The sequence below is a fragment of the Mauremys mutica genome, chromosome 3, assembly GCF_020497125.1.
Source record: "Mauremys mutica isolate MM-2020 ecotype Southern chromosome 3, ASM2049712v1, whole genome shotgun sequence".
NCBI lineage: Eukaryota > Metazoa > Chordata > Testudines > Geoemydidae > Mauremys > Mauremys mutica.
The window spans coordinates 17,306,530-17,331,548 of NC_059074.1; the positions used below are offsets into that span (position 1 = coordinate 17,306,530).

General features: G+C 44.8%; 1 protein-coding gene across 9 annotated transcripts in view; it reads right to left on the reverse strand.

The window, feature by feature from the left end:
• Nucleotides 1-10,352: 10,352 nt before the first annotated feature.
• The window catches only part of RCAN2 (regulator of calcineurin 2), a 190,519-nt gene continuing 175,852 nt past the window's right edge, over nt 10,353-25,019 (reverse strand). For all 9 annotated transcript variants that reach the window (XM_045010514.1, XM_045010510.1, XM_045010512.1 and 6 more), the window contains one exon: nt 10,353-14,509. In XM_045010514.1, the coding sequence (XP_044866449.1) occupies nt 14,276-14,509 (234 nt within the window). In that variant the 3' untranslated portion in view covers nt 10,353-14,275. The remainder of the gene's footprint in view (nt 14,510-25,019) is intronic.

Genomic DNA, 25,019 nt, shown 5'->3' on the forward strand with positions numbered 1-25,019 from the left:
GGCAGCGTGGGGCTCCGTGAGCCTGGCCCGGGGCCAAGCGGGACTTTGTTAAACCCCGGGCGCTGCCCTGGCCGTGCGGCTGAGGCGTTTCCAGCCGAACCCGGAGGCGAATTACAGTTGTGTGGGGTCCTGGGCCAGAGCGAGTGGGGGCCCCTCCCCCCCTTTCCGCCTGCAGTCCCCCGTCCCCCTCCTCCCGCGCTCCTGCTGGGGAAATGGGGTCGGGGCGCTGGGGCTCCCCCGCTCCGGCCGCCCGGCGCCACTGCTGGGGAAATGGGGTCGGGGCGCTGGGGCTCCCCCGCTCCGGCCGCCCGGCGCCACTGCTGGGGAAATGGGGTCGGGGCGCTGGGGCTCCCCCGCTCCGCCCGCCCGGCGCCACTGCTGGGGAAATGGGGTCGGGACGCTGGGGCTCCCCCGCTCCGGCCGCCCGGCGCCACTGCTGGGGAAATGGGGTCGGGGCGCTGGGGCTCCCCCGCTCCGGCCGCCCGGCGCTCCTGCTGGGGAAATGGGGTCGGGGCGCTGGGGCTCCCCCGCTCCGGCCGCCCGGCGCCACTGCTGGGGAAATGGGGTCGGGGCGCTGGGGCTCCCCCGCTCCGGCCGCCCGGCGCCACTGCTGGGGAAATGGGGTCGGGGCGCTGGGGCTCCCCCGCTCCGGCCGCCCGGCGCCACTGCTGGGGAAATGGGGTCGGGGCGCTGGGGCTCCCCCGCTCCGCCCGCCCGGCGCCACTGCTGGGGAAATGGGGTCGGGGCGCTGGGGCTCCCCCGCTCCGGCCGCCCGGCGCCACTGCTGGGGAAATGGGGTCGGGGCGCTGGGGCTCCCCCGCTCCGGCCGCCCGGCGCCACTGCTGGGGAAATGGGGTCGGGGCGCTGGGGCTCCCCCGCTCCGGCCGCCCGGCGCCACTGCTGGGGAAATGGGGTCGGGGCGCTGGGGCTCCCCTGCTCCGGCCGCACCGGCGCCACTGCTGGGGAAATGGGGTCGGGGCGCTGGGGCTCCCCCGCTCCGGCCGCCCGGCGCCACTGCTGGGGAAATGGGGTCGGGGCGCTGGGGCTCCCCCGCTCCGGCCGCCCGGCGCCACTGCTGGGGAAATGGGGTCGGGGCGCTGGGGCTCCCCTGCTCCGGCCGCACCGGCGCCACTGCTGGGGAAATGGGGTCGGGGCGCTGGGGCTCCCCTGCACCGGCCGCCCAGCGCCACTGCTGGGGAAATGGGGTTGGGGCGCTGGGGCTCCCCTGCTCCGGCCGCCCGGCGCCACTGCTGGGGAAATGGGGTTGGGGTGGGACCTTCCCCCACTTCGCCCACCCGACGCTCCTGCCGGGGAGTGGTGTCGAGGTGCGGGGGCTTCTTCCACTCCCAGCAGGAGCGTCGGGTGGGGAGCAGGTCAGGGCGCCCCATTGGCCAGGGACCCTGGGCACAGGCCCTGTGGGCCCATTGGCTGATTTGCCATTGGCCGAACCAGCTCCTCTCAGCCATGCCCAGAGCTTCCCCTCCAGCAGCATGGGCCTGCCAACTCCACTGCCCCAGGGCAGGGCCATGCACCTAACTCCTTTTAACAGACAGCTTGATAAAGGTACAGCGGGGTTGTCTGCTCTAGCAGGAGCTTGGACTCAGTTTCCTGGGGGGGGGCATACAGTGTTATGTCTGAGGGGCAGTTTCTGGCTGGGATCCTGGATAAACCTGATTAAATTAAATTTAATATCTTTGGGATCCATTGTAGTGAAAATACAATTGTTTATCTGTTATTGTAGGGCTGTAAGTAACATTTCCAGGAGACTCACTAATGTAAACCTTGGGGCAATGGTAGGACTATCAAAGAACCCTTTAGCACCATAGGTATGAAGCGGTCTCCTTTTCTTTCTCTTTCTGCTCACACAGCAGTGCTGTGAACTTCCTTGCTGCAGAAATTGCAGCTTGTCCTTACTCTCTGCCAAATTAGCAAGATCTCTCAAGTGGTAGACTCCATTTGATTTGCTGAGTCTAAACACAGATTTTTTTTCCCAATAGCAGATAGGATGATGCAGAATCACATCCAGTTAAGGCATGTACAGCAGGTAGTATCTTGCAGAAGTCAGAATTGAGTGTGTCACAAATTGCATGCACAGGTATGATAGGTGCTATGATTGTTCCTTCCTTACCAGACTTAAATATGGTCGTCTTGGCCATGGCAGGGGTGCCAGATTTCTTGACTAGCCTGAAGAAGCTATATGCCCCATAAGAAACAAGTGCACCTCCCACAAATCTCTCCATTTGTTCTTCACCAACATCTAATATTTTCAGCAGAGACTCTTGTACATCTGATGTTACACACAGTCCAGTAGATATGTTTATATGCACCTCTGGATGTGATTCAGGGTCAAATGGGTTTATCATATTGTTGATGACATGGTTGGCAAGGACTTGTTTGTGGACTGTGTCTTCACTACTTCTTGTTAGGTGACTTCTTTCTCATAGCTTTTGCATATTCACTCAGGATATGTCTTGTGGGGTTCCATATAACAAGGGCTGGATTTTTTTTTACAGTCCTACAATCCCACTTCTGCCCTTTTGAGTCTTTGAAGACAGTTTTCTCTGTTCCCACATCACTCCAAATGCCATTGAAAGAACCAGGTGTCTGACATACATCATGTACTTCCTCAGGGAGATTTAACATGCCAAGAATGTAGACTGATATCCATATGGCATAGTCGGACCTTCCTGCAGTATGGAACACTGTGTGTGCAAGGCATGAAGAAGTTGAAATGAACTTAAACAGTAAAAACTTCTAGTCATAGTCATGTTGCAGTGTTTCTGGAACTGAGCTAAAAATGACGTTCTCATTTTGGGTACCATATTTTCACCTCACCTACAGGCTTACGGCACCATTGGACAGTTCCACATCAGACCTCACCTGAACATATAAAAAATAAGCATTCAAATGATATAAGATTTGAGTGTGTGTAGGGTAGGCACATTGAACTCCAAAAATATGGTAACTTTTCAGAGAATTGTCACCATACCTGTACAGGCAGGGAACTATTCACCCTGGAGATACCCTAGTCAGAAGGGAAAGAGACCAGAAGATGGGTCTCCACCCAAGAGAAGTGATGGCCAAAGGAGTCGGAAACCTGAGGGTGAGTGCCCTTGCTGTACCACTGAAGGGAACTACTACATGTGCAGTTGTCCTGAACTGTGCCATATGTTTTCGTGAAGGCAGCAGAGGCAGGACTAGGATATTCTCAGTGAAGAGGGCTAGACTTCCAGAGGAGCACGGGTGAATGTAGTGTAACCTCCTGTGGGAAATGCTGCCAAATAAAGCTGCCAATGGCATTTAAAACAGGAACTGGTCCCCCTTTCCTCCACACACACTTTTGCTCCTGCCCGTCCCTCTTCCCCCAAACCCAAGCAGAGCTGCCTATAACTTGGCATGGGAGGAGAACCAGAGGATCTAGGGACTTTGCTTCTGTCAGACTATTTTATGTGGAAGGTGCTCAGGTCCAGACCTCAAAGATATATAGGCATCTGTTTCCCATAGAAATCCCTTTGAGGATCTGGGCTGCTGATATTGCTGTGATGGGTAGCAGGACAAACCCTAAAATGGACCGAATTATTATATAAATTGAGTAGAAACTTTCTCATTTGGATGAAATCTGACCATTACAAATCCTATAAAGTCTTCAGAATTTCATGGGGGTGGGAGCGTTTCCCTAAAGAGCTCAAAGCCTTTTACACAAACATGAATCCCTTTGAGGAAGCAAAGTGTCATTGTTCCCAGTTTACAGATAGGGAAATCAAAGCAGAACAGCTATAAGTGACTGTGCCCTCTGAAATGCCAGCTACTAGTAAACCACTGTGTTTTTCTAGTCACATCATAATACAAAGGTTGATTGATTGGTGGAGCATGTCCCCTCCCATTTGCAGTCAACACTGTATTTCATGCAGGGGTAATTTATTCTGCTATTAGGGCACAGGGTTAAGGTATGACAAGTGTAACCTTAACTCTTGGTTTCCCTTTTTCCTATTGATTGGGAGATTTTATGTAGTTTAAGAAGCATCACCTTAATGCCACATTTCCCTGTTTTCCAATTTTTGTTTTTTTAACTGTACATTTGTTTGAGATGGCAAGCAGGGGAGTCAGTGTGGTGTGCCAGCAATCTTAATTCATTCCTTAGTTATGTTTTGGTTTGGAGAGGGAGGGGATTTCTATATGGTATGTATTTAGACATACGTTTCATTGGCTGGGCTGGGCTGTTATATACCTCCAAGTCATCAAACACCTCTAACAGTACAGGTGTTCTTCAGATTTCAAGGGCTTAGTAACTCTATTGATGACCACAGACGCTCAGTGCCATACAGATGCAGTATAAAACCCCAGGCAGAACAGAAGGCAATGGAGTTGCTCTTGATTTAAACCTGTGTAAGATCAACATTCATCAATTTTAGACAGGCAAACCTGTCCTTTTTCACCTCCCCCCACCCCAGCTTTTTTAATGCACAAAAATGGGGCCTTGTTGAAGTTAATGGGAGTTATTCCACCCAGTTTAGTGGGCTTTGTGTCAGGCCCATTAACCATAAAGCTCAGAAGCAAAACTTACTTCCCATTTATGAGTTTCTGTGTGTGGTGATTTCAAACTAACAGAGCAGTGGATTTTGTTCCAAACATCTTAGTTCTTTTGTTCATCAGTACTCCAAGGCTATCAAAGAAATGCAAGTGGTTATTAATTTTTTTCAGTTGTTTTGGGGGCAGAAAACTATTTTGTCCATGTTAATATGTGCAAAGCTCTTGGCACCACCATTTGAGAATGGTCAGTGGCAAAAATTGCAGATGATAAACTATTGCACATTGCGCCAAACCCTGGGCCATGAGCAACGCTTCAGTAAAAGTTGTGCTCTGGAAAACAGTGTGTGTTGGAAGGGATGACCTGACTTCAGGCCAGGGCCAGTCCCACTGGAAACTGAACTGTAGCTGGGAGAATAGGTGGTATAACCTAGAACTCTCTTCTTCATCCAAGCATGAGATTATGAGAGTCTGTACTATGCACAGACCAAATGAACATGCCCTTTATATGCCCCCAGCATAACCAAATTTACACACTTCAGTGGTGAGTCACAGACACATCACTAAACGCTCTTTAGCACATAGGGTTGCATCATTCCTTGTCCTTTTGCACAGCAGACTCTCTCTCTGTGGCCCTTCCATTGGCACGCAAACATATATCTGCCCTTAAAGTATAAAAACGGCAGAATCAGGAACAAAACCAAACTATTGTGGGGCCAGGGTTTTGCCCACTACAGTGAAAGCAAGCTGTTCCTGCCTGGCCCATGCTCAGGAAGTTTATTTATAATACGGTATTAGTTGTATATTTCACACTTCCACTGCTGCCTAGTTACTAGTAATTTGCAATGGCAGGAGGAGAGGGTTGTACATAATCCATTCAAGGCCAGATTTTGTCCCCTTGCATGGGGCGGGGGATGCCCAGGGCTGGCCAGGGGATTCAGGGGGCCTGGGTTCTTTGGCAGCGGGGGTCCTTCTGCTCCGGGTCACTTTGGCAGCGGGTCCCGGAGCGAGTGAAGGACCCGCCGCTGAATTGCCACCGAAGACCCGGAGCAGAAGAAGCTCCAGGTCTTTGGCAGCGGGTCCTTCACTCAATCCGGGTGTGTTCAGCAGCACTGAAGGACCCGCCGCCAAAGACCCGCCAAAAACTCTCGTGGGGGCTCCTGTGGGGCCCGGGGCCTGGGGCTAATTGCCCCACTTGCCTCTCCCCCCCCCCGGGTGTCCCTGAGGATGCCTTACTCTGCGAGGTGTATTTCAATGGTCTGCTCATGCAGTAAGGTACCACTCAGCTGAGGGACAGTGGGAGAATATGGTCCTCTGCCACTTTACCTAGGTTTCTGTAAAGATGGCGGTCTGGTGTTCTGTTGATATCTGAACACATTCAGTGCTGGGGATTATAAGACATGGCTGTTGTTTTAATCATTCATTGTTGTACCATCTGTGCCTTATTTGATATTCTGCATTATTAAAGCACAGATTGACAAATGAAAAACTAGGGGTCCAAGATTAGTGCACAACTTGAATGTATCTTAGAAATGTGTTTTATTGGTCTGATTTGTATAAAATGTGACATCAGTACGTAGAAACTGACAGACTGGCTCAGAACCAAGGTCTATCTAGTCCAGAATACTGTCTCTGACAGTGGTCAGCAACAGAGGTGTCAGAGGAAGGTGCAAGAATTGCATTACACAGATGCGGGATAAAATTATATATGAGCACAGGGTGAACAAAACCTATTTAGGTGCCTTTAGGCGACTGTGTTTTTCTGTATTGTTAAATATTGTGACTCAAGCCTATGGCAGTACCACAGATACACAGCTATTAAACTATGATAGGTTGATAAACACACCTTGGTGGTGGTCAGTGAATCTTCATCCTTCCGCAACAAAATGAGGCCTCCTTCTCCTGGACTAAAGTGGTACCTGCCAAGCTTATAGTTGTCAGGGCAATCCACTAGAGGGAGCCATTGGCACACATTTAAGCCAGCATGCTGCATTTATCTATTGTTACAAATAGCTAGAACAGGGGTAGTGTTTTCTTGGCTGTGGGAAATGCTTTGGCTGCTTGAAATTAATATACTGTGGTGATTAATGATAATCAAAGGAAATTAAGCATAGGCAAGAAGTTCAGTAATTCCACCAAAATGTTTAATACCATATTAGATTTCCACTGAAGTACAGAGCTAATGTATTTGTACAAAATATATGATTAAAAATAGTATTGATTTATAATATGTACAGATATGTCACATCTTTGTCAGCAATCCAGACACTTGAATGAGGAGAACATGGTTAATGGTCTCAGATCCACAATAACATACATGAAAGGCTTCCGCAGCTAATCACAATAGGACAACTTGCCAAATCAACAGTAAGGATGAAGCAATCAATACGGATGACACATTCCTTTCAGAAATCTCTGAATGAGAAGCAGTCTGCTCTAAAATGGATTCAAAACATTTATTCTTTTTTTTTCTAAATTGATAGTGAAGAGAACATGTCTTCAGGACAGTAATGTAGACACGATGGTCCTGCACTAGATTAATGATCGATCACTTTCAGTGGTTTATTAAACAAGGCTGATTTTCTGATGTACAGAAGATAGACCAGTTTACTCCTGCTGGCCTGATCCTATTCTTAGGAAGTCAATGGGAAAACCTCTGTTGACTTCAGCAAGAGCAAGATTGAGCCCTCTATATCATGGATATGAATTACGGGATTAAATCCTAGAGTCTTTATCTAAGTGCTGAATGCCTTTAATTCCCATTGACTCTGAGGACGATCAGCACTTCAGGTGGAGCATCAGGTTCCTAGTGCTTACTTGAACAAGATTCCCTAGACAAAGAAATCCTGGACGCTAGGGCCAGCAGATACTGCATTGTTGGAATACTGGTATCCAAAGAGTCCATGGGTGACCTCTACCCGTCTTGGAGTATCTGTTAAATGGGTTGATAAACCTTATTATGCCTTCTGAACATCCCTGACCTAGAGGCAGCACGGTGTCTCACTGCCCTAGCAAGAATGCAGGGTAGCATTGTGTTTTAGGGAGTGCAAGTGCTGTGCTGCCTATACTCCTCTCCAAGCCAAAGCATCTCCACTGGCCAGTTTGCAGGTGCCTCAATGTCTTTGGGGTAGGTAGTGGCACTCGCTCCTCACTGTCCTTGCACTCTTCTGAGCACAAACAGTGGAACCATGGCCAACCCTCACCTAGGCATGTGAGGTAACAGAACTCTTGAGCTACCCCCCTGCTTACACATCTACATGGGGTGCAGCACAATCTGCCCCATATGGTGTTGCTAAAAGCCTCCGTAACTCCAACTGCAAAGCCAGGTGAACATGGTACAGTGTGGGTTGCTGAACTTTGTGCTGTATGGGCTTCTTGAATAAAGGTGCCGTATTCCTCACCAGCGTAACTGTTAATTTCAGTGTTGTTACACCAGGGATTAATCTTGGCCAGGGTCTGTCCAGTACCTTAATCTGTATCTTATTTTTTTTAGCCAGCAAACCTTGTATATTTTGGCCACTATTATTGTAAAGTGGCTTCCTTGAGGAGAACGCAAAAGCTTCAAGATGAGACATTGCTTTATTTTCTTATACATTAGCACAGTGGATAAGTAATTGCAGTACTTAAACTAAATTTGCAAAAAGGTTTTTTTTATTATTAAAGAATCTTGAATGGAGTGGGGAGGAGGGACCCTACAAACCGTGTTCTGTGATTTTGAGTTTCAATGGCTAGCAGGAAATTGCTGAACCAAAACGAATAGCAGTTGCACTAATCAGGATTATTCATAATAACCGGCCCAACATCTCTCTTCCAGGAAAAAAACAGTTCCTGTCCCCACCCCAATCTATGACAAAGTACTGCTGGGCTGTTATCACCTCAGATAAATCATTCTGATGAGCCTGTGAGTAATTCTAACAAATAATTTGCAGACTCTCCATTATCAGGCAGTAAGTAACTACAAGCCCAATCCTGTGAGGTGTTGAGTCCCCTTTGAAAAGGGGGCCTCTGTGCAAAAAGTGAGTCAGCAATAATCATTCTAATTGTTGCCTGCTTTGGGCTTCCCAGTGCATCCTGTCCGCTCGAATGTCTGTCCTGTTTAGGTTGTAAACTCTTTGGGGTGGAGATTATCTTGATTGGTGTCCTGCACAGTCCCAAGCACACCACCGGTAACAGAATACATGCACAATTGTGCGTGTGCAGGCAGTTGTGCAAGTAATCTGGGCATGAACCAGTAAGGTGCTGAATAACAATTGGAGGTAAGACATGCCTTCAATTCTGATTCCCAAGAGTTGCTCAGCATCTTGCAGGACCAGGCCCTGATTGCACACTATCACTTGTGTGTGCAAATGCCCTACTCCAGAAGTGTAACAGCCCATGTGTGTGTTCAGATTAAGTGCTTAATGGAATTTTGTGCATATAACTTCTGTTATTACATTTGCCCATACAGAGTCCAGGTGAGGCCTGTCTGGAAACATGGCCTCCAATGTTCACTTTGGCAACCACTGGGCCTATTTCCAGGCAATGTGGTTTTCCCCTTTTATGCAACAGTCAAACACAAATGGCATTTAGACAATTGTCATGTTTCAGTACAAATCAGCTAAAGAATCTTTTCTCATTGTTGCTTGGACAAGCTCACAGGCTGCCTAGCAGTAGAGAATAATTAGGAGTTATACAGACCATTTTAACCCTGGATCCCATCACTACCACCTTTTTATAACAGACACAAAGAATAAGGTCTACATTGTAGAGACCAATGATTTTTGTGTGCTTCAATTTTTGGATGGCGATCTGAGAAATTAAAGGGTCCTGATTTTCACCAAGTTCTGAGCACCATCTCTCTGAAAATCAGGCCCCTTTAAGATGCCTGGTATTGGGCACCAAAAACATTAGTCACTTATGAAAATTAGATCTAAACGACTTGCTGGTCATACTCAAGAAATCTCTGACAGAGCTGGGTAGAGAGCCCATATCTTCTGGCTCCAGTCCTTTGCCTTAAACACAAAATAATCTTTCAGGACTATCCTAGTGGAAGAGGAAAAATACCCTATATGAATTGACATGGTAGACCATAAACCATCACTCTGATATTTTGTGGTAATCAGGATTAGTACTGTTCTTTTCTTTTTAAGATTAGGCATTTTCTCAATGCCACGTTACCTATTTAAACATGCATATGTATCATGTTTAGCCATTTTTAACAGCCACTGTGGAGTGATTTTAGTTGGTAGAGACACATATTTGCTTTTCTGAAGTGATGCAGTGTGCTATTTTTACATAATCCCAGGCAAATTCAGATATGGTATAAGCAGGGTAAGTTTATGAAAGTCAATGGACTTACAACTACTTAAATTAGATTTGAATTTTAGCTTCATATCTTGCCAGGAATTGTCATAATTTGTACAGAAAACAATAGTGACTGAAGTGAAAGCTTGCATATATCACACTTCTATTTCCTTTATCCTCCTGCTCCACAAACACAGGCCCACTTGAACTAAAGGATAATCTCCAGTCAGCAGCATGTGGCCTGTGATGCACATTTTAAGCAGTCCTGGTTCCATCCAGTAGCGAGCAGTAGTGCACATTCACACTAGCCAGTTCACTAGACTGTTTTAACCTTTCTTGAGGATTGCTTTTCAAAATGCCAAAAGCAAGTAGAACACATGGACAAATCATCATTTGCCATATTTATTTTTTAAAACTAAGCTCTGAGTTATACAAGTGCAAAAGTGATTCATTAGCCAATAACCTTTTTAATACTCCTATAAAATATGACTAAATAGAATATTTTTAAAAGGTGTGTACAGTATAATGGAAATGCTGACACATAACTAACTCTCACAGTGCTAGGACATACCACTGCAAAGTCTTGCAAGACTATTTAGCTGATTATCATTCTATACAAAAGACGTTCCCTTTGTCTCAAGAAAGGCCCTTTTCACTGTCACTGCATGAAAAGAGAACTAGCCAAGTTGGGAGCAAATAAATGTGAAAGAGCAGGGTTGTAGTTTACCCACCGGACACATTTTTAACCCTATTCAAGGTTTTTTTTGTTTTGTTTTTTTAAAGTACTGATCCATTTAGCTCAGATATTATAGCAGGGTTTTTTGGAGGGAGGCAATCCTGCCATGGGATCGGCTAGTATGCTGTTCTAGTGATGACAGTGGGTCCCCACAAGGGCATGGGGGTCCCATTGCAACACTGAGACTTTTGACATTGACTGCTATTTATTTTTGAAATGTTTGAGCACCCTGCTTTGAGTTTAAGGAAGTTAAATGCACAAATACGTTTACAAAAGAAGTCACCGTATGCAGAGTATGAAAGAGTCTAAGTTCAGAGAAGAAAGGGGAGGACGAACAGGGTAGAGGGGACACCAGTAGTAGCAATTGTAAACTTCCTTTTCTCTACTCCATTTCTAGCCAGAGGAGTGAGCAATGTATATCCACTAGAGGGTGCTATTTCACCTCTAGAAAACCATTTCAATAGCATCTTAGAACCCATTTGAGAAGCAAGTTTAAAGAATCAGGGCCAAATTCTGCTGTCACTTACACTGGTGTGAATCAGGGGTAACTCCAGTGAAGCCAGTGGAGTTAGTCCTGATTTATAGTTCTCTTATAAAGCAGAATCTGCTTTTGGTGTTGCAAATCCTCATACAGCGAGTGAAAGTCATAGTAGCTGAGTTTGCAGACCTTACATAGACAAAACTCCCATTGAAGTCAGCAGGGCCACAGGATCTGGACTACTGAATTTATGTAGAAAATTTACTTTTCAGAGTGGTCAGCCCTTTTTGAGGAAGCCTGTTTTCCATTACCAGTCAGGCTTAGGCTGCTGGTGAGCTACAAAGCTGGCTTGCCAGGTTCTCAAATGTTATTTTCATACTAGAGAGGTTAATCTATAATATCAGAAGTATTGTCCTTTCACATAGTGATTTATAAACGCTGATTGCAGCCATACCAGGATTCCCTTGGGTTGTCTCAATCTTTCAACTGTGTTTTTCTTTCTGTGGTTTGGACAATGAAGCTATTTCCCACACCCTCCTGCATAGTACCCTATAGCTCCACTCTTTTAGGACCTAACGTAGTCAACTAACTATGCCTGTCTTTAAGTATCCCTTGTGTGCATGCCCCATAATGCACTTTGAGACAATAAGACAGAAGTGACCATTAAACTAAAACTGATGCTTCAGTCACAATAGGATTTTTAATCTGAGTTGAGCCCAAGTTGCATAGTTTGGACCCAGCTCCAAACCCCCAAAAGTCTGATTTTGCTTCGATGTGGGGACGAGGTTTGGGTTCCTTATTCCTCATTGTTTGATTTTTGTACATAAAAGACCAGATCCTCAGCTGGTGTAAACTGAGGTAAATGGAGCTACACAGATTTACAGCAGCTGAGGATCTGGCCCCCAAATCTCTGCCATCTCAAAGTGACGGTTTTATTCAGGAAATGTTACATTTAAACCTCACATAAAAATACTATTCATAATTAACTGTCTAAAGCCAAGAGATCGTGACAACGAAATAGCTTTTTATCTATGCAGTGACACATGAAATAGGAGGGGATTTGTTCTCCTTAAATACTATAGCTTGCCTGATATACCATTTTCAGCCGGAATGGTCATATTATAGTCCCAGGGTGGAAGGTGATTTAAAATAAGAAGAAGATCATTCTTTAAATCATTCTGAAAGCATTGTCAGAAAGTAATAATGTGAAAATAGCTGAAAAGCTTTTTTTTTTCTTTTTAAAGAAGGCCCTCTTTCTCAATCCCATAAAGCTGTTAAAGTCAAGTCTCATTTAAGCTAGGTCTTTGCTGCAATGAACATGCTTGTTGAACGTAAATTTGAATGTATGCTAAGTGGTGTCCACACTGCACTGAGAATCATCACCATAAGGGTTATGCAGAAGCAAGGCTCTAGTTCTCAGTGGGAATATTAAAGAATGGTGATGGTCAGAAAAGGAACTCTGTAAAAACGGCTCATTCTTACACCCACAGCTCTGTTCTCCCAGTGGGCATTGAGAAGTCTCTGTTGATTTTAGTGACAAAATTATGTGTTTTTCTTTCTGTCAGTATTGCTGAGTCAATACAGCAATGGGAGAATAAGCTAGAGTCCACTGAAGCATGCATATCCTTATTGTTAATTAAGATTCTGCCACTGTAATTTTCAGAAACTTCCTAACAAGGTTTTATTACAGAACCTAGCTTGACTTTCAGATCCCAGGTTGACCTTCCAGGGTTGAGAAGTAAAAAAAAACAACAACAACAAAAAACACACTTTCTTTTTACTTGTAAATGGAGCAAATTTGATCGGGAAGGCACTGAGAGTTTAAACATGGAACCCCTCAGTGCCATCTCAAGGGGTGGGATAGAACGGCAGCTCGTTTGCTTATGCCCCAATCCTGCAAAGCCCTATGCATACGCTTCACTTTCATAACATTCATTTCAATGGAACTACTCACGTGTGTCAAGTTAAGCTCACGTGCCTTTGTGAGAGCGAGGCTTAGATCTCTAGAAAGCACTTTCTCAAAACGGTGAGTGTGCGTGAGAATAATTAACAGAGATGATCTGCCCAGGTAGAAAATCCAAATATCTAAGTACTCTCTGCTACCAGCCACAATGAACACACAAAAATGTCAGTAATCCTGTGCATTTTATGAGTGACAGGGACATGTAGGAGTGAGTGAGACAGGAGAGTAAATTCCATGCAGCCTAAGTTCAAGTTTAAGTGTGGTCCTGTTTTATTTTGCTGGGGGGGGTGGGGGAGAGGCGCAGAATACTGCATACAGCTAATATGGACCTTAAAACACATCGAGCAAAGGGGGAGGGGGAGTGCTGATTATTAGGGATAGGCAAATATTTGCAAATAGCTGGAGTATCAGGGCTATCCAGCATACCACTGGAAACCTCTGCCCATCACTGCCCTTTGCTGCTACCATGAGACAGCAATGAATCCAGTGTAATGGGAAGTTAGCTTCTCCACCCTAACCTCAGGGGTGCAGGAAAAGAGAAGTAACATCCTTGCCCTCCTACTGGGAAGGAATGTGAGGATTTCCCCCACTGCTAGCAGCCTGGCTCCCTATCATTGGAGGACAAAGGAATGAAGGACACCTCCCCCTTCACAAAATCCTGCCTCCCCCTTCAGCCCAATGCACTCCAGATTGTGTCTGCCCCAGATTTAAAGGGCCAATGTATTCAGCAGCAGTCAGGGGACAGGAGTGTTTCAGTCCTCTGGCTGTAACTGAAACATGCAGAAAACTTGTCTCCTACAGAAGTTGCCCCCTACAAGATAACTGCTCAGTAAGTGGAGGTGAAGGGGTTAAAGGCCACCAAGCTGCTACCTCACAAGATGACACCAGGTAAGAATGAGGGACAAGTGGGAGACCCAGGTCTGCTGGAGAGTAGTGGGGGGGGAGGGGAGTGGGATCCTATGGAAAGGGGAGCAGAGAATAATGTTTTGCTAGTCTGAATGTTAATCCCAACATCAGCCTATTTGCCCATTACTAGTTTACTAAGCGATGCTTCTGGTTTTGCTATCATTACAATGTGCAATGCTATGAAAACCCCTCAGACTAAACCCCCTCCCCTCTTCCCAGCCTATTCTAGCCCCTTTCACAAGACCTATCACACTCGATGGCAGGTGATATGGTTACATGTACAAAGAACTTTTTCCTAGCCCTTGTGTTAGACAGGCTTGAGTACAGAGAAGGGATTTCAATGAGCTAGATGTCCCATTACCCAAGAGGCAATGGCTGCCCTTCAACAAAACATAGCAAACAGAAAAACAAAGAGCCATGCTGGAGGAGAGAAGTGCTGTTTCCGCTGGAGAGGCTCAGTTAGACACAGGAGGAGGCAGGCCAGGGCGCCGGGTTTGAATAATTTTTGGCTTTGGAGAATTCTTTGGGTCCTCTTCTTCCTCTGTGTCGCTGTCGCAGACATGCACCACCACGCTCGGGGTGGACTCTGTCCCTGCATGCAGCTCGTACTTCTCCCCTGGAAGCAGACATAAGTGGTTAGGTCAAAGGTCACCAGTATGGGAGAGCCAAACATTGACTCTGGCCTTGTCCGTCTCCAGGAATAGCCCTAATTCAGCAATCCGTGTAGCTGCACCATGGCTGAGCTTTAGGCATAGACAAAAACACACAGGAGTTTGCTTGGACTGAGCTAATGGAGGTTTATTCCTGCATGCCCCTTTCTACACATAGGGGTCAGCACCCCTGCAACTACACCGAAAGTTGGCGACTGGTTACTACGCAAGGCTATTCCTAAGTGTAGACGAGGCCTAAGGGTGGAATCCAGGATAATCTGGACTAGTTAAAAACAAGTTGCACTAATGTCTATGCTAGGATTTCCCACTAGTGCAGCCACACTCGTGGCTGAAACCACAGAGTAGACAAGGCTTAAATGTATGTGTAAGGGGCGAGGTAAGGGTAGCCTAGTGTCATGGAGATGGGCCCAGCTCAAAACCACACTTCCTAAACCCTCTATCAACAGAGAGTTCAGAGCTGGACTCAAACTTCATGGCTGCCCCTTGTATCTAAAATGGGCCAAACCTCAGTACCCCAGGCCCAAACTTCTTTAAACTCTGGGGATCATTCAGATCCAGTTACACATACTGCAGCTTGGTCCCATCTCTAATTTCTCTAGCTACTGTATCGGTAGGCTGTGAGGGAGAAGGTTTGTTTATCACTGATAACAGTTCCAGCTATAAACATCTCTAAATACCCTTCGGCACTGAATGTAGGCACAGCATCTACTTAGCACTTCTGGCAGTCGTCATTTGGCTGACATGTAGGGAATTGAACCAGAGACCTCTAGAGCTAAAAGCATGAGCAGCTATAGCCTGAGCTAGTGCTCTTCAGCGGTAGCTGTAACACACTCATATCCTCTGCAGATCGGGCATGGAGTGGGACCTGTACCACACTCAGCAATGGGTTACACACTTATGCAGCACTTTGGATTTTCTAAGTGCTCCGTGCACATTCATTACTTAACCCTCCAAGTTCCCCTGTGAGGGAGGTCAGTGTTGTGGAGGTGGAAATGGAGCAGGGAAGTGAAACGACTTGCCCACAGACTCAGAGTAAGTGCCAGGCTCAGAACTCAGTAATTCCTAGCTCCAAGTCCTGTGTACCATCTCCTGAACAACGCTGCCTCTGTTCAGTGTGGTACCATGGGGCTGTAGCTAAGAATAATGGGATGGAATTAAGAAAAAGTAAATGTAAGAAGAAGAACAGGAAAAATTTCCAATGGTGAGATCTGTGAGGCACTGGCCTGGTCTCCCCAAGGAAGCAGGGGAAGTCTCATGGCTTGGCAGCTGAAACTCAACTGGAGAAAGCACTAGAAAATGTGTTGAAGGGAACAATCCTGGCCTGGCAGGGGCAGACTAGATGACCTATTGGAATAGGTCGTTTCCATCTTTTATGCCTGCAAGCACCAGTGCACTTTATTTAAGTTTGACAAATTGGCTTATTAAGACTCTGACAAACACCATGATTAGCTACTGGCAAACACTGTCTTTGACAAACTATGCTTTATATGACTGCTTTGAGTTAAGAGTGGCCAATGCAAATTTACTACAAATACTCTAGGAGGAGGGCAAGGCACCATATAGCTAGATAAGATGGAACCCCAAAATCCTATTTGCTATCGACTAAATGATTATTACTACTTATTTGTATTTTGCCTAGTAGCCCTAGTCATGAACCAAGACGTCATTGTACTAGGGGCTATATAAACAGAACCAAAAGATGGTCCCCTGCCAGGTTTTATAAATGACTGAGCCTGATCCCCAAAATCTTCATTCACATGATTCTTTACACACACCTTTTTGAATAAAAGGTTGCAGGGTTGGGCCCCTATCATTCCAGGTAACTCTGCGCCTGCTACAAGGAAAGCATGGTGTTCGTGCTGGTTTGCTGTTCATCCCAGTGAGGTTTATAGGCCTGGGCTTAGAGGACAGGGTGCATTTTTATCTGGAGGTGGGAGGCAACTTTATAATCAAGACAGTGAATAACTCCTGTAAACTAGGCTTCTTGCTGCAAGAGATATTTTATTGCTGTGATCCCATTAATGCCGACATTAAACTTCTCTATTTTTGGAAATCTTTTTTCTGGCTCCAGATTGAGGAAAGCACTATGGGGCTTGTTGAGAAGCTAACATGTAAAAAGAGAAACAGCTTGGTCATGCTGTATGGAGAAATTATATGGTTTTGCTTTGCCTCTTTTCCCTGCAGGCTGCAGCTAATTTCTCAGCTATGGGCTGACGTCAATGCTGCCAACCAGCACTGAGGGGCACATTGGTCACTGTCAGCTGCAAAGAGCTCGGTGGTGCAGTGCACACACAAAGCTGGGTCATTTCTTATCACACCACGTACAGTAACTCACATTCACTGTCCTCTTAAAAAGGTAATAATCCCAGTTCAGATGCCACATTCTTTTATGCTCAAATTCCTCCCCAAAGGTTTCTTTCCACTGAAAAAGAGAAGTGGAAATAACTATAGACCCTGGGACAAACATTCAGAGGCCTCTGGCACAAGTAACTGCAGCAGCAATTAATGTCACTTGAACGAATCAGGATTCAGTGCTCCCATAAATGGATTCTGAAGGTGTCCAAGTGAAGAGCAGTTAATTGCCCTACAATAACTGAGATCCTCTGAGATGCCGTAGGCAGTGTGGATCCTACTGTAGGATCACAAGCACCTCATGCACAGGACACCAGATTTTTCTTGATAGCAGAATCCATCAGGGCCATCCATGCTTCCAGTGCCTCCCTGTGCTCTTGCATAAGGCCATAAAGGGCAGGGAGCTGATGCAATCCTGCCACAGTTCCCTTACAGTTCAAAGCCTGTGTGGCTGAGGACTCTGAAAAGCAGGAATGGAGGGCTGGGTGTGGGGTGCAAACTGACTACACCATCTCAAAGAACAGTTAGTGATGAGTATTTTTCTTCTTCAAGTATTTGTCAGTGTGGATCCCACTGTAGGTGACAGGCAAGCAGTATCCCCTCCCCTGAAGTTCAGCTGCATCAGTCAAACAGAGATTAAAGTACTGCTGTCCTGAACGTGGTCTCTGATTTGGCTGCCAGGTCAAATACATAATGCTTAACAAAAGTTAGCAGGTGATGCTGCATTGCTGCCTTGTAGATCTGAGAGATCAGCATGTTTCTGAAGTGGATGGAAGATGGTGCCTGTGCCCTGGTGGAAAGTGCCTTGACATTTGGAGGGAGAGGCTTGCCAGCCAGCTGATAGCAGGTGGAAATGCACTGCATGAGCCACTTCACGGATTCCCTGCGACAAGACAGCCTTTCAAGGCACCAGCTATAGCCGAGAAGAGGTGGGGAGAGAATCCAAAACATTTAGTCCTGCTGAGGTAATATAGAAAGGCTCTGGAGACATATAGAATATGGAGCTTCTTTTCTCCTGGCATTGAGAGCAGTTTCAAAAAGATGACTGACAGGGTAATGGATTGGTTCAGGTGAAATTCCAACTCCATCTTAGGGATGACTTTGAGGTACAGTTTCACCACCCTCTTGTCCCTTTGGAAGGATGTGTAAAACAATCCAGACATAAAAGCTTGGAACTTGCTGACTGTCCATGCTGATGTAATGGCCATGAGAATATCTGTTTTGATGGTAAGGTGGTATTGTGATGCTGGCAGACCAGGTGCCAGCTCATGCCAAGGCCCCTAGACCTCAACTGACCACTGACAAATACAGAGCTGGAAACCAGTCTGGCTCACCTGTGTGTTACTATTGTTAAACTAGGTATTAGGTTTATAAAAATGTATTTAGTGTTTTGGACTTTATGAAATGCTTTATGAGGTGCAGGTGGACGCGTCCCATCAGCTTGAACTCTGGGGGAAGGGAATAAAAATCCCTGACAAGAAGAAACTATCTTTGTGCTGCTTGGACTCTGAGGGGCAAGGATTACTAAGCATAAGCAAAAACTCTGCAGTGCTTGGCCGGAGTAGCCCTAAAGGACATATAAAGCTTACTTATTATAGACGCTTCTATCAGCTTTTAGAACTTAAGACTTGTTTGTATATGTTTACCTCTTTTAACTTTGTAAATAACTCCTATTTCCTTTAGTTAGTTTATTATAGGAACTGGCTACAAGCTTTGTCTTTGTAAGAGCTAAAGTGTAATTGATCTGGGAAAGTGACTGGTCCTTTGGGACTGCGAGTAACTGCAATATTATGGTGATTTTTGGTGTAAGAGACGATCTATCACAAAGTTAAGCTTTTAGGCTAAGCAAGACAAACTGGGATTAACCAAGCTGACTATATGGGACTCCATGGTTGGGCTGTTACTGTGCTGAGGAGTTCACACTTGATGCTAGGTTGGTGAAATCGAAGTATAGAACTCACTAGTGGTGGGTGTTCCCTGCTTCTTAACAGTCTGCCCTGAGGTTGGTACTCATGCTTTGGAGCCACTCCTGACAGCTTGACAGGTATATTGAGTAGTCCCAGAGCAGTTCAATGGAAGTCTTCGTAAGCTTTAGAAGGATGACACTGTGGCCCATAATGACGTTAGGTCTCTGACTGGAGAGCAAGCATGAAGAAAGCCCCTGAATACCATAGGATGTGAGAAGACTGAGTGCGACTGTACTGGAGCGTAACATGCCAATACTGTAGAAAGGTAGACTTTAAGAGAGTTAAGCACTAGTCCCACATGTTTCTGGAGCAGGATATGGTCTAAGATCTTTGGTATCAGGGACTCCACTGACTCAATATTATTCTGAGTTGCGCACATGGATAATCTTATCCATTTGGAGGATTAAGTTTTCCAGGTGGAACGTTTCCTGCTCTGCATAAGAATTTTCTGACCTGGTAGGGAGCAGTCTGTCAGTGTTGCTCAGCCAGCCAACATCCTGCCATCAGATGCAGCGACTGTGGGTCTGGGTGAGATATCTGACTATGGTTCTGGGGTACTATGTCAGGCAAGTTGGAAGGTGTATAGGATGCTGCTGAGACATCTGCAGCAGATCTAATAATCAAACTGTCTTGGCCAGTATGGGGCTATCATGATGACTGAGGCATTATCCTATATGACCTTGGATATTATCCTAGGAATCAGAGGAATTGGTGGGAATGCATACAGGGGTTTCAAGACCATCAAAGGAGGAAGGCATCCAGCAGACAGCCTGAGCTCATGCCTCCTCTGGAATAAAAGTTCTGGCACTTGGTGGTATCCTCTGTGATGAACAAATTTGATGGGAGTCCACGACTGATGGAATATCAGGTCTAGGATGGATTTCTGTAGTAACCACTCCTGTTTGGTTAGCACGATTCTGCTCAGAAAGTCTGCTAGGTAATTGCTGATCTCTGGAAGATATAGAGCTTGTGGGGTCACCTCATGCTGATGATATGAAACTTAATGGCTTCCAGGCAGAGGGGATAATCACACACCTCCTTGCTTGTTTACATAATGAATTGCCAACATGTTGTCTGTCAGAATTTGTACTTTGGAATTCTGAAGAATAGGCAAGAATGTTATACAGGGCTAGCCTGATGATCCTTAGTTTCAGGATGTTCATGTGTAGCTTCAAATTGTCCCGAGCCCATGTGCCTTGCATTTGGAGGTGTTTCAGGTGGGCCCTTCAGCCTGTCCCTGGTGTGTCCATGATAAACATTATCCGAAGGAAGGGAGACTAAAAATGTCACCTTTCTCCTCATGTTCATGTCTAGCCACCAAGCCAGCTCTTGCAATACTTGAGATGAGTCTTCATCGCATTTACTCATATGATGCCTGGATGGGGCGTACACGGATCTCAGCCACAAGTACCAAGGTTACAGGAGAAGTCTGGCAAGTGGCATCTCACATATGCACACTGATGTATGGCCTAATAGCCCCGGATATAGACACACTGTCATTGCTGGTTTCACTTGTACGTTAAGCACCACTGAGTGAAGGGATAAGAACCTGTCCTCCAGTAGGTAAGCTCTTGCTGACCTGGAGTCAATCAGAGCACCTCTGAACTGTATTTCCCATGATTACTCAGTTCACTGAAGTCAAAAATCAAAGCTCAGAAGTGGGTCTGAAGATATTCATAATTTTTCAGAGTTTAGCCTGAGCTAAGAACTAGGGGGTTGGACACCTGGCCATGGGCGGTAAGAGGGAAATGAAGCACAGAGTGCATGCACAGCCCTGATGGACACTGATAGCCAAGAACAATCCAGTGTTGCATGCATGTGGTTCCTGCATACCTACAGTGGGACCCACTGACAGAAACTCAGTTATGCCCACAAATAATTGTGGATACAATTTTGTATTCACAATTTTTAATGCCTACAAAATCGTGGACCAAAATATGGAAGCCTTGTTAAGGCTGGACTGAAAATGAGGCCAATATAACTAAGTGATTGGAACACGGTCATGTACAATCAACGGGATTTTTATAAAAATAGAATCTGGTGCTACTTCTAATTGTTATTTAAGTCTTTAAAAAGAATACTACTAAGGTACTGTTAATAGCTCAGATACCAAGGTAATAAATAAAGGATGAAAAAGACAGATCTTCCCACTTTTTAAAGGGACACCGTCAGGCCAAAAATCATGGCCCAAATCCCCAGCTGATATAAATTGCTATGTCTCCATTGATGTGATTGGTGTTTTGGTGATAATCTCTTAGTGCAAGTTAGGTTTACAAGCCTAACGGAAATGGGAGCTACGCCAGTTTGCATTTGCTGATCATTTAGATTGTGGTAGTGTCAAAATATGGTAGGCTCTCTCCAAACACAGAGGATAAGCTAGTTAGGGTTTAAAATTAGACATATAAAGGTACTGTCAGATAGTGTGATGACTCAGCAGAAAAACACAATGGCCGTCAGCAAGGTCTCTACCTCAAGATTTAACAAAATAAATTAATCTGATCAGAATGAGAAATGGGAATCTCCCCACATTGATGTTCACCCACTCATTCTGGGTGCTGAAGTCTAACTTCCCAAAGGCATTTTCCTCCTCCTCCTGTCTTCCTATGCATCTAATTCAAGAGGACTGAAGGTTAACCTCTTGTTCACCAAGGAGATTCAGTTAACAGGTATGTTTGAAATGAAGGACTGAAACAATCACTAAGAAAGCTGACTATTATAAAACTGCCCCATTTAGTACATTACTTAGTACTCAGGTGTGAGGGGAAACTGACAACACCACAGCCTGCGACCATGACTCATTTGGAAGAAATGTGTTTTTAGTTAAAAAAACCCTCTTCTAAATCCTCAAAGTGGAGATTATGCTTTAGATCTTTATTAAAACATACTGGACCAAATTCAGCTCCAGTACAAGTGGGAGCAACTCCATGGATTGCAACAGATCTGCACCTGCTTACCCCAGGGCTGGATTAGAGTTGTTGTTTCAACTTTAATCTGAACTATTTATTTTTAGAAGGCAAGAATTAGACTGGCCCAAATACTTTAAATATAGTATAGGAGGCAGGCCAGTCTAATCAGCCTTAGGCACTAGAAGAGTTAATGAGACCTCTATACTCACAGATCCTGTGTTTTTGGAAGGGCCATCCATTTACTTACTAATTCTTCCAGCCAAACCTGTGAGTTTTAACATGCACTTCATATACACCCAAAGTAAAGGTAAGAGCAGACAGCACGTTCTGTCCTGAATAGAATTTTATGTTGTTTTGTGAAAAGATGAGTTTAACTGATCTATTTATTAAAGTGGGGGAAAATTCTGCGAAAACTTCTTTACCCAAATAATGTATATTTGGGTCGACCAAAACATTTCATGATTTGTATCAAATTCACAGAATTCTTTCAGTCACAAAATTAAAAAAAAATCATTTTGACATTTTAAAAACAAAAAGTAGGGCTGTCAAGCGATTAAAAAACCCCACAATTAATCGCACGCTTAAAAAAGTAATCGTGATTAATCGCACTGTTAAACAATAGAATACCATTTATTTAGATATTTTGGGATGTTTTCTGCATTTTCAAATATATTGATTTCAGTTACAACACAGAATACAAAGTGTACAGTGCTCACTTTATATTTATTTTTGATTACAAGTATTTGCACTGTAAAAAACACAAAAGAAATAGTATTTTTCAGTTCACCTTATACAAGTACTGTGGTGCAATCTCTTTATCGTGAAAGTTGAACTTACAAATGTAGAATTGTATGCAAAAAAACCTGCATTCAAAAATAAAACAATGTAAAATTTTAGAGCCTGCAAGTCCACTCAGCCTTACTTCTTGTTCACCCAGTCGCTCAGACAAACAAGTTTGGTTACATTTGCAGGAGATAATGCTGCCCGCTTATTGTTTACAATGTCACCTGAAAGTGAGAACAGGCATTTGCATGGTACTGTTGTAACTAGGGTGACCAGATGTCCCAATTTTATAGAGACAGTCCAGATTTTTGGGTCTTTTTCTTATATAGGCTCCTATTACTCCCCATCCCCCGTTCCGATTTTTCACGCTTGCTGTCTAGTCACCCTAGTTGTAACCAGAGTTGCAAGATATTTACGTGCCACATGCGCTAAAGATTCACATGTCCTTTCATGCTTCAACCAGCGTCCATGCTGATGATGGGTTCTGCTTGATAACAATCCAAATCAGTTCAGACCGACGCACGTTCATTTTCATCATCTGAGTCAGATGCCACCAGCAGAAGGTTGATTTTCTTTTTTGGTGGTTCAGGTTCTGTGGTTTCCGCGTTAGAGTGTTGCTCTTTTACAACTTCTGAAAGCATGCTCCACACCTCGTCCCTCTCAAATTTTGGAATTCACTTTAGATTCTTAAACCTTGGGTCGAGTGCTGTAGCTATCTTTAGAAATCTCACATTGGTACCTTCTTTGCATTTTGTCAAATCTGCAGTGAAAGTGTTCTTAAAATGAACAACACGTGCTGCGTCATCATCCGAGACTGCTATAACATGAAATATATGGCAGAATGCAGGTAAAACAGAGCAGGGGACATAATTCTCCCCCAAGGAGTTCGGTCAGAAATTTAATTAACACATTTTTTTAATGACCGTCATCAGCATGGAAGCATGTCCTTTGTAATGGTGCCCAAAGCATGAAGGGGCATATGAATGTTTAGCATATCTGGCACGTAAATACCTTGCAATGCCAGCTACAAAAGTGCCATGCAGATGCCTGTTCTCACTTTCTGGTGATATTGTAAATAAGAGGATGGCAGAATTATCTCCCATAAATTTAAACAAACTTGTTTGTCTTATCAATTGGCTGAACAAGAAGTAGGACTGAGTGGAGTTGTAAGCTCTGAAGTTTTACATTGTATTGTTTTTGAGTGCAATCATGTAACAAAAAAAAAATCTACATTTGTACGTTGCGCTTTCAGGACAAAGATTGCACTACAGTACTTGTATGAGTTGAATTGAAAAATACCATTTCTTTAGTTTATCATTTTTACAGTGCAAATATTTGTAATAAAAAATACACGTTAATTTCAATTACAACACAGACTACAGTATATATGAAAATGTAGAAAAACACAAAATATTTAATACATTTTAATTGGTATTCTATTGTTTAACAGTGCGATTAAAACTGCAATTAATTGCGATTAATTTTTTTAATCACAGTGTTTTTTTAGTTAATCGCATGAGTTAACTGCGATTAATCAACAGCCCTAACAAAAAGTGTTTTAATGAAAAGTTGTTTCAAACTGAAAAATCAAATGTTTCATTTTGGATTGAATGAAATGTTGTGTATGACCCAAAACAGTCCCCCTTCCCAATTTTTCAGTACAGTCAGGGAACCAAAAAGTCAGTTATTTGCACAGCTCTGGTGTTTGTTAAACAGTTGCGCAGTGAGATAGGTTCATGGTATCAGGTTCCCACATTAAAACTGTCACTTACTTGTAATATTTCACTCCCTGATAAACCTTTCTCCCTCCCAGCACAGGATCTTGCTGGCCTCATTTAGGCACAGACAGACAAGGTATGCTACAATCTTCCCTCACCCAATCACTGATATCCAGGTTTCCTATCCACTTTCCTACTGAAACCCATCTCCCTGCCCTAGTGATCCCATTCTCTCCTGCCTCCTAATCCCCACCCTCAATCTCCTTTTCTTTTCTCCTCAGCCTCTCCTCTGGCTCCTTCCCCTCACAATTCAAGCATGATCTGATCACCACCACCCTGAGAAAGCCAACGCTTAACTCCACCTCCCTCTTCAATCACTGCTTCTTCCCCTCTCTTCTTTTCACTCTCAAAATCCCTGAACCTGCTGTTCACAAAAGCTACCTCAAATTCTTTTCCTCCAGCTGCACTCAGGATCCTCTCCAGTCAGGAGCTGCCTTCTTTACTCCACTGAACCATAATCACTGAGGTGTCCAACAGTCTTTTCCTGGCCAACCTCAGGGTCTTTCCTCCACCTTCATTCCCTTGGACTTCTCAGTTGCTTGTGACACTGTCGATCATAACTTCCTTTTCAATATCGTGTCTTGCTTTGGCTTCCATGACTGCGCCCTGTCCTTATTCTCCTCCTGCCTCTTGGGTGATTCCTTCAGCATCTCCTTTGGTTGGTCCTCC